This window comes from Egretta garzetta, unplaced genomic scaffold (assembly GCF_000687185.1).
Source record: "Egretta garzetta isolate BGI_Z169 unplaced genomic scaffold, ASM68718v1 scaffold35, whole genome shotgun sequence".
In the NCBI taxonomy this organism is placed as follows: Eukaryota; Metazoa; Chordata; class Aves; order Pelecaniformes; family Ardeidae; genus Egretta; species Egretta garzetta.
This window is the reverse complement of record NW_009259730.1, coordinates 1,469,460-1,483,471: the sequence shown is the minus strand read 5'-3', so window position 1 is coordinate 1,483,471 and position 14,012 is coordinate 1,469,460. Positions and strand designations below refer to the sequence as shown.

At 38.6% G+C, this 14,012-nt stretch overlaps 1 protein-coding gene across 1 annotated transcript in view; it reads right to left on the bottom strand.

Annotated features, from left to right (window-relative positions):
* Nucleotides 1-14,012, bottom strand: part of ASXL3 (ASXL transcriptional regulator 3) — a 159,512-nt gene that overhangs the window by 25,983 nt on the left and 119,517 nt on the right. The window contains exon 9 of the mRNA XM_035894956.1: nucleotides 13,256-13,419. Within this exon, the coding sequence (XP_035750849.1) occupies nucleotides 13,256-13,419 (164 nt within the window). The remainder of the gene's footprint in view (nucleotides 1-13,255; nucleotides 13,420-14,012) is intronic.

Below are 14,012 nucleotides of genomic sequence, written 5' to 3'. Positions count from 1 at the left end.
GTATGCCATTACCTACCTAAAAGTCATTTTACCACTCATACAACTACCATTCAAAGATATTGTGATAAATGGGAGCAAACTAAAAGGATGCTCTAACAGTTGGCAAGTCTATAATAGAGAATTAGTGTGAATGTGCTTGGGTAAGAGAGGAGAAGCAGCTGTAGTTGTCACAAAAATTCTGTAAGTTCTGTTAAACAATGGCTGCATTTCTGAAGACAGCGTTTCTGCTACAGAACTCAATGTTAAGCAAAGACGTATTTTTCAGCAGTTAGAAATATGTGAGTGGTAACAGTATCAGATAAAATCAGAGGTTGAACTAACCCTTGGTAATTGCAAGGAATGGATCATATTGATACAGCCTATGAAAGATCACATAATAGCCAATTACTAGGAAAGCTGTCAAAAAAATTCTATTTCTGTTTAGCTTAGCTGGCATAAGACTGAAAAAGGGGATTTTTATTTTCCACAAATATTTCAATCCATTTGATATAACCGTGGCTACTACTCATATATATTCATCCACCATCTTCTATTTATATCAGTTAAACTCTGCCAGCAATCAATGCTAACTTCTAGTATGCAAAAGACTTCCATGGGTTAGTTGCCTACTGTATGAAATACAGCACTTGATTGTTATTAAAGTTGCCGCTCTTCACATTTAATTTTGTTCTGGTAGATTAAAAAGCTCAAATCCAGTAATTTTTCTTTAGAATTTTTTTTTTATGGCTCATGTAAATTTTGGTGCCCTTCTCTGGATTCTTTCCCCAGCTTCTGAATTGAACTGGCCATGCTTGATATCCAAGATGATGTCTTAATACAATTTATTTAATGAAAGAGTATTTTCTCTAGTGCGGCCTCCCTGTTGTTATTGCTTAAAGGTTGACTGAACAGATGTTTCTGCTGAGCTGTCTATAATCATGACCGTATCTTCTTTTTGAATCTGATTTGGAAATTAGCAATGGAATAACCCACATAATTATTTCTAGTGCAAAACAGTGTATGCTTTCTGACACTAATGCCCCGCTGCCACCATTACACTTCAGTGTCTAGCTTAAACTGCTTTACTATAGAACTCCTTAATATTGGATTATGTCTGAAGTTTTGGGTAAACCTCACATGGTAAGGGAAACAGCCACAAAAAGACAGAGCTCAAAAGTCCACAGGAAGTACCTGTAGGTGTGATAGATAATTCGTATTTCCCTCCAAACTGGCAGGGAAGCAGAGCCTGGAGATACAGAGAAAGGAACTATATGGGGATAAAGCAATATCACTACCAGGCCCTGAAAAAAAAACGTGTGAGGGGCCTCAACAGGGAGGTTGAGAACAGCAAAACAAAAACATCGTGAATGCAAACTGCCACACAGCGAATAGAAAAATAAAACCACTGGACTCCTATGCATTATTAGATTAGTAGCTGCACAAGCTTCATTCAAGAAATTAAGAATTCTGTAAATTCGCACAAGCTTTTCATTAATCTCCAAGACAAGAAAGAACCATATTGAAAGTACTAACCTGGCTGTGTTATTAAACTATAATAATACACTTCAGATGGGGATAAAAATCAAAGGCCAGGCAAAAAAATGAGATATACTTACAAAGGAAAACAAGAACACTAACAAATAATTTTAAATCACATTGAAGAGCTAGCCCATTACTGAACAGCTAACATGCTGTGTTTGTACCTTCTCCAGCTTTTCACACATACAGATTTCAAATCCTGGGGAAAAAAAAAGGGAGATAATGCAACAAAGAACCCAGAAGATTACAAAGAAATGAGCACCAGCCAGGATGGAGCCTTCAAGAAGAAATGATGACATCCATCTAAATGCTTTCTCTGATAGGTCTGAGGAAAAAGCAGTAGATACCACCTACAGATTCATGCATAGAATCATCTGGGTTGGGCCTGAACTCCAGAGGTCATGAAGTTTTCAAAGCCATTCCACTTAACAGCAGCTTGTTTAGGGCCTTGCCCACTGGAGTTCAGAGTATCTCCCAGAAGAGAGCTTCCACAGCCGCTCTGGACAACCTCTTCCAGTGCTTAACCATTCTTGCTGTGAAAATATTTTTCCTGATAATCAAATCAGAATTTCACATGTTCCAGCTAGTTTCCATCGCCTCTAATGCTATTACTGTGTGCCTCCAAGAAGAGCTTTGTCTTCTCTACAACCTCTCATTAGCTAGCTGCGAACTGCCATGAGATCCCGTCACAGCCTCCTCTTCTGTATGAACAAATCCAGCTCTCCTGTGCTACAGCCCCTTAACCATCTTGGTAGTCCTCGACTGGACTTGCTCCAGTGTGTCAACGTCTTTCTGGAAAGAAAGGGTATGTGATCACTTTTCTTGATCTGCTGGCTGTGGTCATGCTCATTCAGCCCAGGATACTGTCAGCCTTCTTTACTGACAGGGTGCAATGCTGGCTCTTATTTAAATTCCTGCCTACCAAGACTCCAGGGTTCTCTTGGCCTTTTTTGAAGATGGGTGCAATATTTTCTTTCTCAAGTCACTGGGGGACCTTCCCTGATCTCCAGGACCTTTCAGAGATGATAGATAGTGGCCTTGCAAAGACATTACCCAGCCCTCCCAGCACTCTTGGAGGCAGTCTGTTGTGTCCCATGGATTTCTATGGATCAAGTTCTTGCAAGTGATCTTGACTTTGTCCTTATCTGCTGCTGACAGTTCTCCTCTTTGAATGCTTTTGCAAAGCTCAGAGGCCTGGGAGATTTTGTTGGTGAAAATGGAGGCAAAGAAGGCATTATGTCAGCTGTGTATGTGTTCATAGTCATTAAATCACACACCCCATTCAGCAACAGTCCCAAATTTTCTTTGTTCAGTCTACTACTACTTGTTCTTCGCTCCCCTCAGGATCTTGAACTCCACTTCATACTATAGCTACGGCTAGCATGGTCATTTATTATTATAGCCCCAACCAGCTGTTCTATGCTACTGAACAGCAAATCCACCTGTGCATCACCCTCGGTTACCTACTCCATTACTGGAGTCAAGAAGTATCTTGACACCCTCCAGAAATCCTCCTGTTTGAATTCCATTGTGTTGCCCTTCTAGGGATGACAGGGAGGTTAAAGTCCCCATAAGAACCAGTTCTGTGATACAGACTTCCTCAGGTTATTTAAAGAAGAGTTTATCCAGTTCCTTACCCTATTGAAGAATAGCTGAGGTTAGAAGGGATGTCTGGAGGTGATCATCTTGTCCAAACCCCCTGGTCAAGCAGGGTCACCTAGAGCCAATTGCCAAAAACCATCTCCAGATGGCTTCTGAGTATCTCCAAGGATGGAGAATCTACACCTGTCTAGGCAACCTGTGCCCTCACTAAACAAAGTTTTACTTTATGTTCATACTGAACCTCCTGTCTCTTGGTTTGTGCCCATTGCCTCTGGTCCCATCACACCCTTCCTTCAGGTATTTATATACATTGGTAAGACTCCCCCCGACCCTTCTCTTCTCTAGGTTCTCAAAGGCCTTTCCTCATATGAGAGATGCTCCAGTCCATTAATCCTCTCAGTGGCCCTTCACTGTAGTCTCCATTAACTCCATCTCTCTCTACTGGGGAGCCTAGAACTGGACAAAGTATTCTAGGTGTGACCTTATCAGTGCTGATAAGGATGTTAGTGTGGATGGTCTAGCAAAATCCCATCACGATAATGTCCATGCCACTTGCCTCTACTCTGACCCTGACCCCTAAGAGCTGAACCAGACTGTAATCTACCCTGCAGAAGAGCTCCATACACATATGCTGCTCCCCTTCAGACTGTCTTTTCTCAAGAGAAGCAAATTTTCATTAATGGTTTTGATACACATAAAAAAATGAAAGAGAAACATGGAAAGGCACAGTATAATATTGGAGGGGAGCAAAAAAAAAGGAGGGGCATGAATAGTAAAGGAGTTGGTGATTACCAAGTTTAATACAAAACATTGATGATTTCAGGTCTTGAGGACACAGATGGTAGGAATATGGAAGAAGAAATGCAGTTGGAAGCTACAGAACACTTACAAAAACAGACAGGGCTTGCCAAAAAACACAGACAAAAGGATAGCAACTGTTTCTTTGCCTGAAGATAAGGAACACTTAGAGGCTCATCTCAAACACAAAAATAGATGTACGCATTTGCACACAGTGCTATGACTTTGAAGAAAAATCTATCCTTTCTTAAAACGGTTTCCATGTATTTAAAGCCAACAATGGAAGAGGTTCTGAGTTTACAGGTGAACAAGAGTATAAGAAAATTACTTCTGACAAGATGCAACTGTCAGGACCTTTTTGCTGTTGTGACCACAAAACAGTTGTAGTAAAGCTGAGAAGCATATGAATGATAAGACAGATATATCCAAGACAAAGGAATACAGCAGACAGCAATACATGGATCTGACTTAAGAGCTGCTCCCAGAACAACTCAGCCACCCCAACTTCATGTTTTAGGTAGGCGACATGGAAAGACAGCAGCTTACACTATGTCTCTCTCAGCAGTTCTGATGTAATACAACTTGAGTGCTAACATTCACTCCATGTAATCTCTCTTCCATTGGTCTCACCTTTTCACAATAGAGTATAACCTGGTCCAGAATACAGCTAAATTTTATTTAGTCCTGATTATGAAGTTATCAATCCTTGTAAGAAAAACTCTCATCATTCCCAACTGATCATTGACATAAGTTTGTCCTCGAATACAAATTGAAAAGACAGATTCTGAAGACAGATGGTGAAAGTAATTCTGAATATTACTTTAGTCCCTTAAAAAATAACCAGACTAAACTTAGAAGTAAAACATCAAAGGACAAAAAAGAAAACATCTCCTAGTATAGCAATATAGGAATTGTTTCAGACAAGAGGAGAAAAGGAAGAACAGTCTTTTAAAGAAAGAAACAAAGACCTTTTCCATCTTCACAAAAATGGGAAATATGCCGAGTAAGACTGAAGAATTGCAAACATATGTTTTCAAAATGAAATGTGACTTGTTAATTTAGACCTTGTCTAAATCAAGAAGACAAGTGGGATAGCTATATTCATTCCAATACACTGTAGTGTCAAAAAAGACAATAGAATCCAATCTGGTTGAGCTCAGATGCAAGAAATTAAATGAAGAATTTAAGGAGAATAATAAATCTGGCAAAATGAAAAGATAAAGTATGTTTTAAAATGAAGCAAACCCCAAGTAAAATATAAGGAAAACCAGCATATGCAGCAAACAGTACCTTCTAACTGCATTCAAAATTCAAATTATAGAAATGACAATTAAAATTTATTTTTCTATTACATCCATCATACAAGTTCCAATCCCAAGCATGTCAGAACATGCAACAAACAGCAAGCATTTATAAAGGTACTAGAAGAGGCACATCAGCTTGGAAAAAAAAGGTAAAATAGAAAAACATATATAGATTGTAATCAAGGCAAGCATGTATGAAACTTGTTTAAGAAAAGATACTTGGAGACTTTGAGAATGTAGAACATTATTAAATTATCCAACAATGCTCATATGTTGGGGAAGGTGCAGAAAAAGAGATGTAAACAGCCAGCATCTATTAATCTAGCTTTTGATAAAAATAAAAAGATACATGCCTTTGACCCCGAGAAGCAGAAGGTGGGGGATGTTACACGTAAACATCTAAAATTAGTAATTTTTGATGAGTGTCATAAATGAAAACCCTGCATCCAATCCCTTTTTTCTAGGCATTAGAGAACATTGCCCTTCTATGCAAAAAAATTGGCTCCATGTCCTTAACATAAGAGGGAACAAGCTAAAGGAAATCTGAGTTAAAATCATTCAAAGACAAAGAATAGCAATGTTACGAAATAATTAGGAAAAAACCCCTCAACCTCTTTTTCCCTTTTTCATTTAAGCAAAACAAATATATTGAAAAGGGGCAGGGGAAGAGGGGGAAATAGAAGGGGGGGAGGGAGGAAGGAGAGAGGTAGAAGGGAGAGGGGTAGAGGGAGAAAGGAAGCGTGAAGAGAGGGAGAGAGACTGTGGCAGAAGTATGGATGGATCACTTCTGCTTGCTCTTCTTTTCACTGCACCTGCATGCAATACCCTGTTTCAAGTCCTTGGCTGTCTTCAAATTCAGAACTGCAAGGAACGTTCTGTTCTCCATTTAATTCCAGTGCAGTCCTACAGTGGCAACACTGGAGGCACTGCAGACCAACTCATATCACTTAATTATTAGCACTTTGCAAGGAAGGAACAGTTGAAACATTACACACTGAAGTAGTGCAAATGCATCCTTAATAGCCACGTAATGCCAGTTCCTTGTGTCCATATATGTTACCATTTATGTCCACATATTAGTTATACTCTCATAACAGAGCTCCTAGCGCAAAGTCTTTTAAAAAGGCACTTGTACAAACACTTTCCCACTGGAAGGGAGGTGTTTTATCAATTCTTTTCTCTTCTTAAAATACTAATAATTCTGTCAAATGGGAATGGAACTGGTACTGCATACAAGGTCCTCTTTTTTTTTTTTTCTAAGCACTAACAGCTGTGCACTGTACTTTACAAAATTTGTTTGGAGGGAAGGAGATACACTAGTTTGCATCAGGAGAACAACCATGAGTGCAGGGCCCCTCACATGCCAGAAGGACTTACGGAAAAGGATGCTGCAGACACAGCTGTGGCTCTTGTATTTTCTGCTTTCAGCAGGCACAGCACCACTGCTGTGTCCTAACAGATGTTCTAATTGAGTTGAGCCTTGCTACAGACAAGCAACTACAATAGTTCTGCTAACACCTCTGCAAAGCTTGTTCGTAAAGGCGAGACGTGCTGTAAGTGTGGCAAGAGCTTGTAGCTAGGGCTTTAGAAATGAAATAAGAACTTCCACAACATGGATGCAGCATGGTGGAAAACACTGAATCACACTTCTGAAATACAGTGACCAAGCCTGCAGAAATGCAAAAACATGACACTTAATAAAAAATGTAAAGCTTCCTATTCACATATGTAGAAGTACTGATATTGAGGAGGACCTCTAAGGATTGCAAGCAAGCAAGCAAGCAAACACAAATTCCACTACCACTCCAATCAGAGCAGCCAAACTGCAATGCAATTGCATTGAGCCTTACTGGACTGCACTAAGGAAGCTAAAACAGTATTCCTGTAGCTCAGCCCAACAGGGATTTTGAAGTAAAATCCTTCAGCCTTCAACTCATGTAAAGTGAAACTGGTGGTTTTTGTTAATATATGACTGTGAAATATGCAGATACACCATCCATACAGCTGCGTTTGGTAAAAAAGGTATTAACGTGCAGCACAAGGACAGAGGGGCCAGCCGGGGGTAGTAACCTCTCTGAACACCCCTGGCTAGCTGAGCTCAGGAATCAGAGACCCAGAATCGTATTGAAAAGGCAGCTTAAATGCTTTGGAATTTCTTCATCCATCTGGTATATTGGATACCTACATTAAAACTACCCTAATAAAGCTGTACAAATAAAGCGCATTACAACAACACCATGCTATGCACATTAACCAATAAAACAAAAGAAAAAATGTCAGTTAAAGGGAGAAATGTGACATAAAACGACCTTCAATTACTACACACACAGGGGTGCCAATTTAACAGCTTTTTAAATATGCTTAGGTGCAGAAGACATGTTACATTTAACCTTCTATCACAAATGTTGTCCTCTGAATTAAGTGCTTCTGTCATAACCCTAAAACTACTTCAGTGTAAAACTCAAACATTTAACAGAACATAATAATAAATATTTGAAAGCTACTGATGATAGAGAATTGAAAAGGACAGCTAAAAGGTTGCAGTGTTAGCAGAAAAGGCAGCTAAGTAAGATAAGGTAACCATTTAGCTACTACTACACAGTAACTCTATGGAAAGAAATGTAAACCAAACCTGGCAGCAAATAATACACACAGGACTAATTTCTGCAGTTTGATGTCTTACAAAGAGAATGCTGGAAAAGTCCAATGGCAAAGATAATCCTCAAGTACTGATGAAGAAAGCAAACAGGAAGATGGTTACACTGCTACAAAGAAGGAACTGTGAAAATAAAGCTTTGCCTACTCTCTTTTAATATAAAGTTAATATATGGTAAAATATATACTGAACAGTATTTAGATTATTCTTTTGATTGCAAAGACTAAGATAAACACTAAGTGTCAGAATGGCAGATGCCAGACCATTCTCCATGTCTTTTACAAGTGTAAGAATTTTGTGTATTATTCGTTACCCACTCTCCACTGCAGAACTCAAACTGATGCGCTTGGGAGTAGGAGTAATTTGTGCACATCAAAACCAACGGTTTCCTTTTGTTATCTTTGCTCAGATGGTAGGAACAGATAATAAGCTGATTCATACTATATGAAAGCAAAGAGGTTTTGAAATGGAATTCTGTAGATAACCTCCCCAAAATTACTTCTAACTGTTTCAAACAGAACATAGAAAATCACTAACTGACATCAACCCATGCCTTTTTTCAATGCAAGGTGGGAGGGAATCTTTGCAAGGTGATACAATCAGCCTGGAAGTGCCAGCATCAACCTGTATTGAGCAGGCCAAGACAGAAAGACAGAAACCTCCACTGACCTTAAAATGACAGGATGCTGTAATGTTATTACATAGCAACACTGCTGGCACTGACCCAAGAGGCAATTATTATTTCGGGATTCACTGATTTAGAAATTAAAAGAAAGAGATTAAGGTGGGTTTCGACCCATTTTAGAATCTTTTGATTTGTATTTTGTCATGTTTTTCTTTTTAGTAGATTGGCTTACTATAAACCTGAAATATTCACATGCAATACTACATGGCTTAAGTATTTCCTTAAAAAAAAAAAAGTTTAGAATTCTGAATTTAAGTAACTACCTTGACTATCTATAAACTGTAGATTTGATTCAGAAAATAAAAGATTGCTAAATTTCTTTCATAAAACGAGTAAAGCTAAGACAAGATGTAATTTTTACTGGGATATTCTCTACTGCTTTAAGTGCTCTTTGTGAGGAGGTTTGGTCAGATGAAAAGGCACTGCAACCTAACACACAGTTCTGAGGGGGCTTTGAGATACTTTGTGGGTGTTTTTGCAAGAGAAAATTCCCATCCTATGTGAAAGGGCAGGGCAGGTGCAAACCACAAGAGGCTCAGAAGAACTCAGTATTACCAGAAGAGAAAATACAGGACAAGGATTTAAATTCTCAAAGATCAGAAAGTTGTTAAGCATTTGTAGAGTCTGGAAAGACATGTTTTTTCAGAGCATTCAGGAAAGAACATTTTGTTTAGCTCTCTAAGGATGAGTAAAATCTCTTAAGCTTTCTGCTACTATTCAGATGAGGCAGCACTTCTCTTCTTGGAAGCTTACATGGGCATATTTCCCTTTCTTTTTCTCATACCCCAGTGTTAATAGCAGGAATTTGACTCCCCAGTAGCAGCAACAAGGAAAGCTAGTGTAGACAAGATATTGCCAGCTGCCATTCCTTTTCAGCAACCTGTCATGCAGACCTGTTACTCATCCTTGCACAACACACGTTGTTTAATTAATATTTAAAGAGGCACTGATGCAGTATAGCAATCTAGATACAGAGAGAAACTTCCTGCTTTGAAGATGAGTATTTGCTGAGAGGTGGTCAGGAAAGCTTCTGTTACATGTAATTATCAGCTTGATGTATTAATATTAGAAGCAGGCATTTCTTTGATGAAAATTCCATTGTTCTCCAGCTGTAGAATGTTCTAATTAGAGCTGAAAAGGAAAATACTTTGCTGGGATTTGTGACAACTGAAATCTTTTATGCAGAGACTTTGTTTTCCATACAGTTTCTATACCTACATGTTTTCTTTATTGCCAGCTCAGCCATCTAGGTCTCCTGGGGGATCACCCAACAGGCTTATCTATCAGCTGAGCTTTACGGTTTTTTGAGCCTTTGAGTCCATATAGATTAACAAAGAGCTGAAAATATGGATGTTTAAATTTCAGACATGAGGTTCCCAGTATCCAGCGATGCAACATTTTGGAGCAGTCTGATAAAGAGACAAGTCTGGGTCATGGCTGCTTCTTTGAACAATTTCCACATACTATTTCACTCTGAACCTGAATGAAAGCAAATAAAATCCTTGATAAAACATATCTACCATAACTGCTAACTTGCTCCAATTTCTTTTACAGGCATTTTGAATACAGAAAATTACACACAGGCCTCATTGCCACTGAAATAGAATTTAAACTAACATACAAAAGCGTGAATAACTGATGATACAATTTATTTTTTCCTAAGGGGAAAAAAAAGGCAATGATCCTACATTTCTGCTTTGTCGAAAGTCTAGCTGGAGTAGCAAAAAAGACAGCACCAACATCAGCAGATTTGTTCTCAACTTCTTCCATTCTGGGACATCTTTCCTAAGGCCCTTTGTTCCATGGGCTCCCATGGCTCCCTGATAGCAACCGTGAAACTTGAAAATAAAGAGAAAAATCAGGAAACACATCCCATGAAGCTCTTGACTTAGCCCTGAACTTTTTTTGAACATATTAGACTAACCAGGGTTAAAAGAGAAGTCATTTATTTATAATAAACACTTGCACAGAAAAAAAGAAAACCTCAACTCCCTTAACTAATGGTTTCTAAAAATGCTTATTCAAACTGACATATGCATGACAAGTTTCAGCTCAGTACGACTTAAGGAGGAGGAGTTATGCCGCCCAGAAAAATGGTGTTTATGACAGAAATGACAAAGGATCATTCATCATAGGGTTTTTCTATGTGGAGCAGTAATAAAGCCTAAATGAGACTGCACTTCATTAGTAATTTATTTCACAGATCACTATATATACACAAATAGCATAACTCTATTACATTTTTATAGTGCCATTCATTATAGTACTTCACATACTATATCCACATGACAACACAGAAATGCAGCTTTCTCTGGGGAAGACAGCGGCAGCCAACTGCAGCGCGGCACACAGGCAGGAAACACTTCAGAACCAGAAGAGCAGGAGTAGGAATTCAGGCGAAACAAGAACAGAACAATATAAAACCATGAAACTGAACCCTCAGAGTTGGGCAGCTAGCTCAAAGAACAGTTTTACACCGTCTTTGCTCGCCTGATGCCCCATTTGATTTAGACAGTAGAAATAAAAGAGGAAGACTGAATGCCCTTGCCTTGTCCAGTTGGAGTGAGAGACTCCTGCCAGAGCTCCCTGGCTGGAATTCTCTCTCCCTCTCACTTGATCCTTGAATGCTACACTCATGTTTTCAACTTGCCATGGAAAGGAAAAGAAAATCAGTTGAATTGCTTTCATCAGTCTGTATCTGGGATGCTACTCTTTAGGCATAGCAAAGGAGATATTCTCAGATATCAAGCAAAGGGATGCAATTCTTTCTCTACTACGACCTCTGCAAAGTGAGGATTCTGCACTATTTCCCTCCCCGCCAGAAGACAATTTTCAAAATATCACACTTAGAGGCCAAACATTTCCATTAATCTTCCAGAGGTGAATGGACACTCCTGCCTTCCCAACGCAGGCTAAAACATGGTATGCTACACAAACCCACAGAACACTGTGAGAAGATGACAGACAGAAGGACACCTGTAAATGTCTCATGAAAACTGCTTTTTTGTGATTAGTTCGCTTTTGAAGTAACAGTGTTGGTCCTTTGAAATAACACCTGCAATGTATGCATTATGTGAACACTTTCTGAAATAAAAATTAAAAAGAAATGTGTTGCTTTTAACCAGTAAGGCATGATTAAATTCAATAAATATTCTCTTGATTTTCTTGCCAAAACCTCTGTTGTAAGAACCCTGATAAGAAGGTAAATGGCTTGTCAGTTCTAGAGCTTCCATTTTTAAAAATAAATTTTAAAGTAAGAAACTTCTAAATAAGGTCCCTGCACTTGCAATGTAATTCATGAACACTAGGATCTTTGATGGTGAGAGAGAATACATGATTTTACCTAGCAGATTTTTTTTTAATCTGTTCTGGTAAAATAACCAGAAAGAGAAAAAAAAATAAAAACTATCAGGAAAATATTTGCTGGGCACTAAGTTAAAATCCATTTTACAGCAGGGAAAAAGGTTCTTTTAAAATTTGTCAATACTGACTTTGACTGCCTTGTGGGAGCTTGAGACTAAATACATTTACACTGTTTCTCCTATGGCTCTGGTTTTAATGTTCTTTTTCAAATATTCCATTATCAAAGTGCATAATTTTAGTCTATAACATAATCTAATTTGGTAAGAGCCTGAGTAAATGTACATCAATACAATTTTTCTTTTTCTTTTCACCTCATATTGCACTGCTTTCCCCTGTGGTACTGTGGTAGACACTAACTACTAACAGTTTAAGAAATGAAACCATGGCATCTAACATACTGATTTAAGACACAGGTTTTAATCGCTCATTTAAGTGACCTACATTCTCTAGTTATTACATAAAAAGAGGGATACTGACCATCTGCAAAAAATATAATACCCTATTTGGGTAAGTTAATGGGTCTGAATTAAGTACATGAGTATTCCCCATTGAAACTGGTAAAACTGTTTAAATCTGGAAGTGAGGCAAGTACGTAAATGAAATTGTTTTGGGCTCTCTTTGCTGTTTTAACTGCAAGACATGCTGGAAAGATTTTTTCCTTGCTCTAAGAGGCCTACAATCTGACCAACAACTGCAGGAAAGACCAAACATTGTAGGAAACAACATGAAATTAAACTTTTATTTCCACCCTGTTACTCCCCAAATCATTCTCCTCAACAGAACTGATTAACAACCTATATGAACCTACAGCTGTGAGCTCCGAAGAAGAACTTCCTGCAAAAGGTGTGAATGAATGGATTCAGTGCACTGGAGCTGAGCAGATGCATATGTAGGCATGTGTAAAAGGAGAGAAGGGGAAGAAACTAACAAAACGAATATTGACCTGGACACTGCTGGCAGAGGGCCCAGGAAGATCACAGATGAAAAGAGACTCAACGCAAATAAAGTCTTGAAGATGAGAAGTTTATCTTCAACACCATAGGTAGAAAAGCTAATTAAGAGATTTGGCAAGTTTGGAAGACCTGCTGGCCAGTTTCCATTTAGACAAATCAGGGAGCTGCACCGTTTTCAGAAAGAAGGGAAGCAGGAGCTGGTTGACGCTTAGACAAATGTTACAGTCATTCTACATCTAACAGTTTTACCTAAGGAAGTGTGGAAATGTTCTTCTTATTCGTTCCTGGAACAATTCCTAGTCAATCAAATCAGCCTATGCAAACACACTGTAAAAAAGTCTCATTAAAGAAAGAAATATTGCACGATACTACTTACCTGCCTGTCTACTTCTGGAAGCAAAAGCAGGAGGTATTGTTGAAAATGCTGAGGTAAAGAAGCAAAGGTGTGTTTATTTATTAAAGCCCTCAGGTTAGTGTTCACTAGAATAGATCCTGGTGTTTCTATGTCAATATCCTCAGCTTTGGTCCATTTCAAATGTCCTGGAGTAAATAAACAGAAATAACTTTAAACATAAATAAAGGAAGAGAGCAAGAACAATTCTGCTTTTTAAGTTTTTAGCTTTTATTGTATAATACAGTAAGCTCCAGAGAAATGGTACTCTGAGAAGGGTAACACAGACTTTTCTAGGTGTCTTAACAGCTTCTTTTATATTCCCTGAATTTGTCTCTTGAGCTCTTACAAGGATCCATGTCCCAGCCAACATCACAGCTGACATATTCTTGCTTCCAGCTCAAGAGACCAACTCAACTCAGCAGCAGCAGAAAATTTTCCTGTCATGTCATCAACATAATTACAAGCATCTATTTCCAAGCAAAAGGCCGCTTGACGAGGCTGATGTGAATCAATCATTATGGAGAGCTTCTCTTTCGCCGTGCTCCACATCTGCAGTGCACTACAGCCTACATAACTTGTCCCATAGCACCTGCTAAAAACTACCTCTGTGAATAGACAGTGATCGGAGAGATGGGAATATTTGATGTGTTAAACTACTGTCTGAAAACATGCATTTTTCCGAATTTCCCTAAGAACTTATGATCTAAAAGGATCAACACACAGAAGGCAGCAGCAGGAA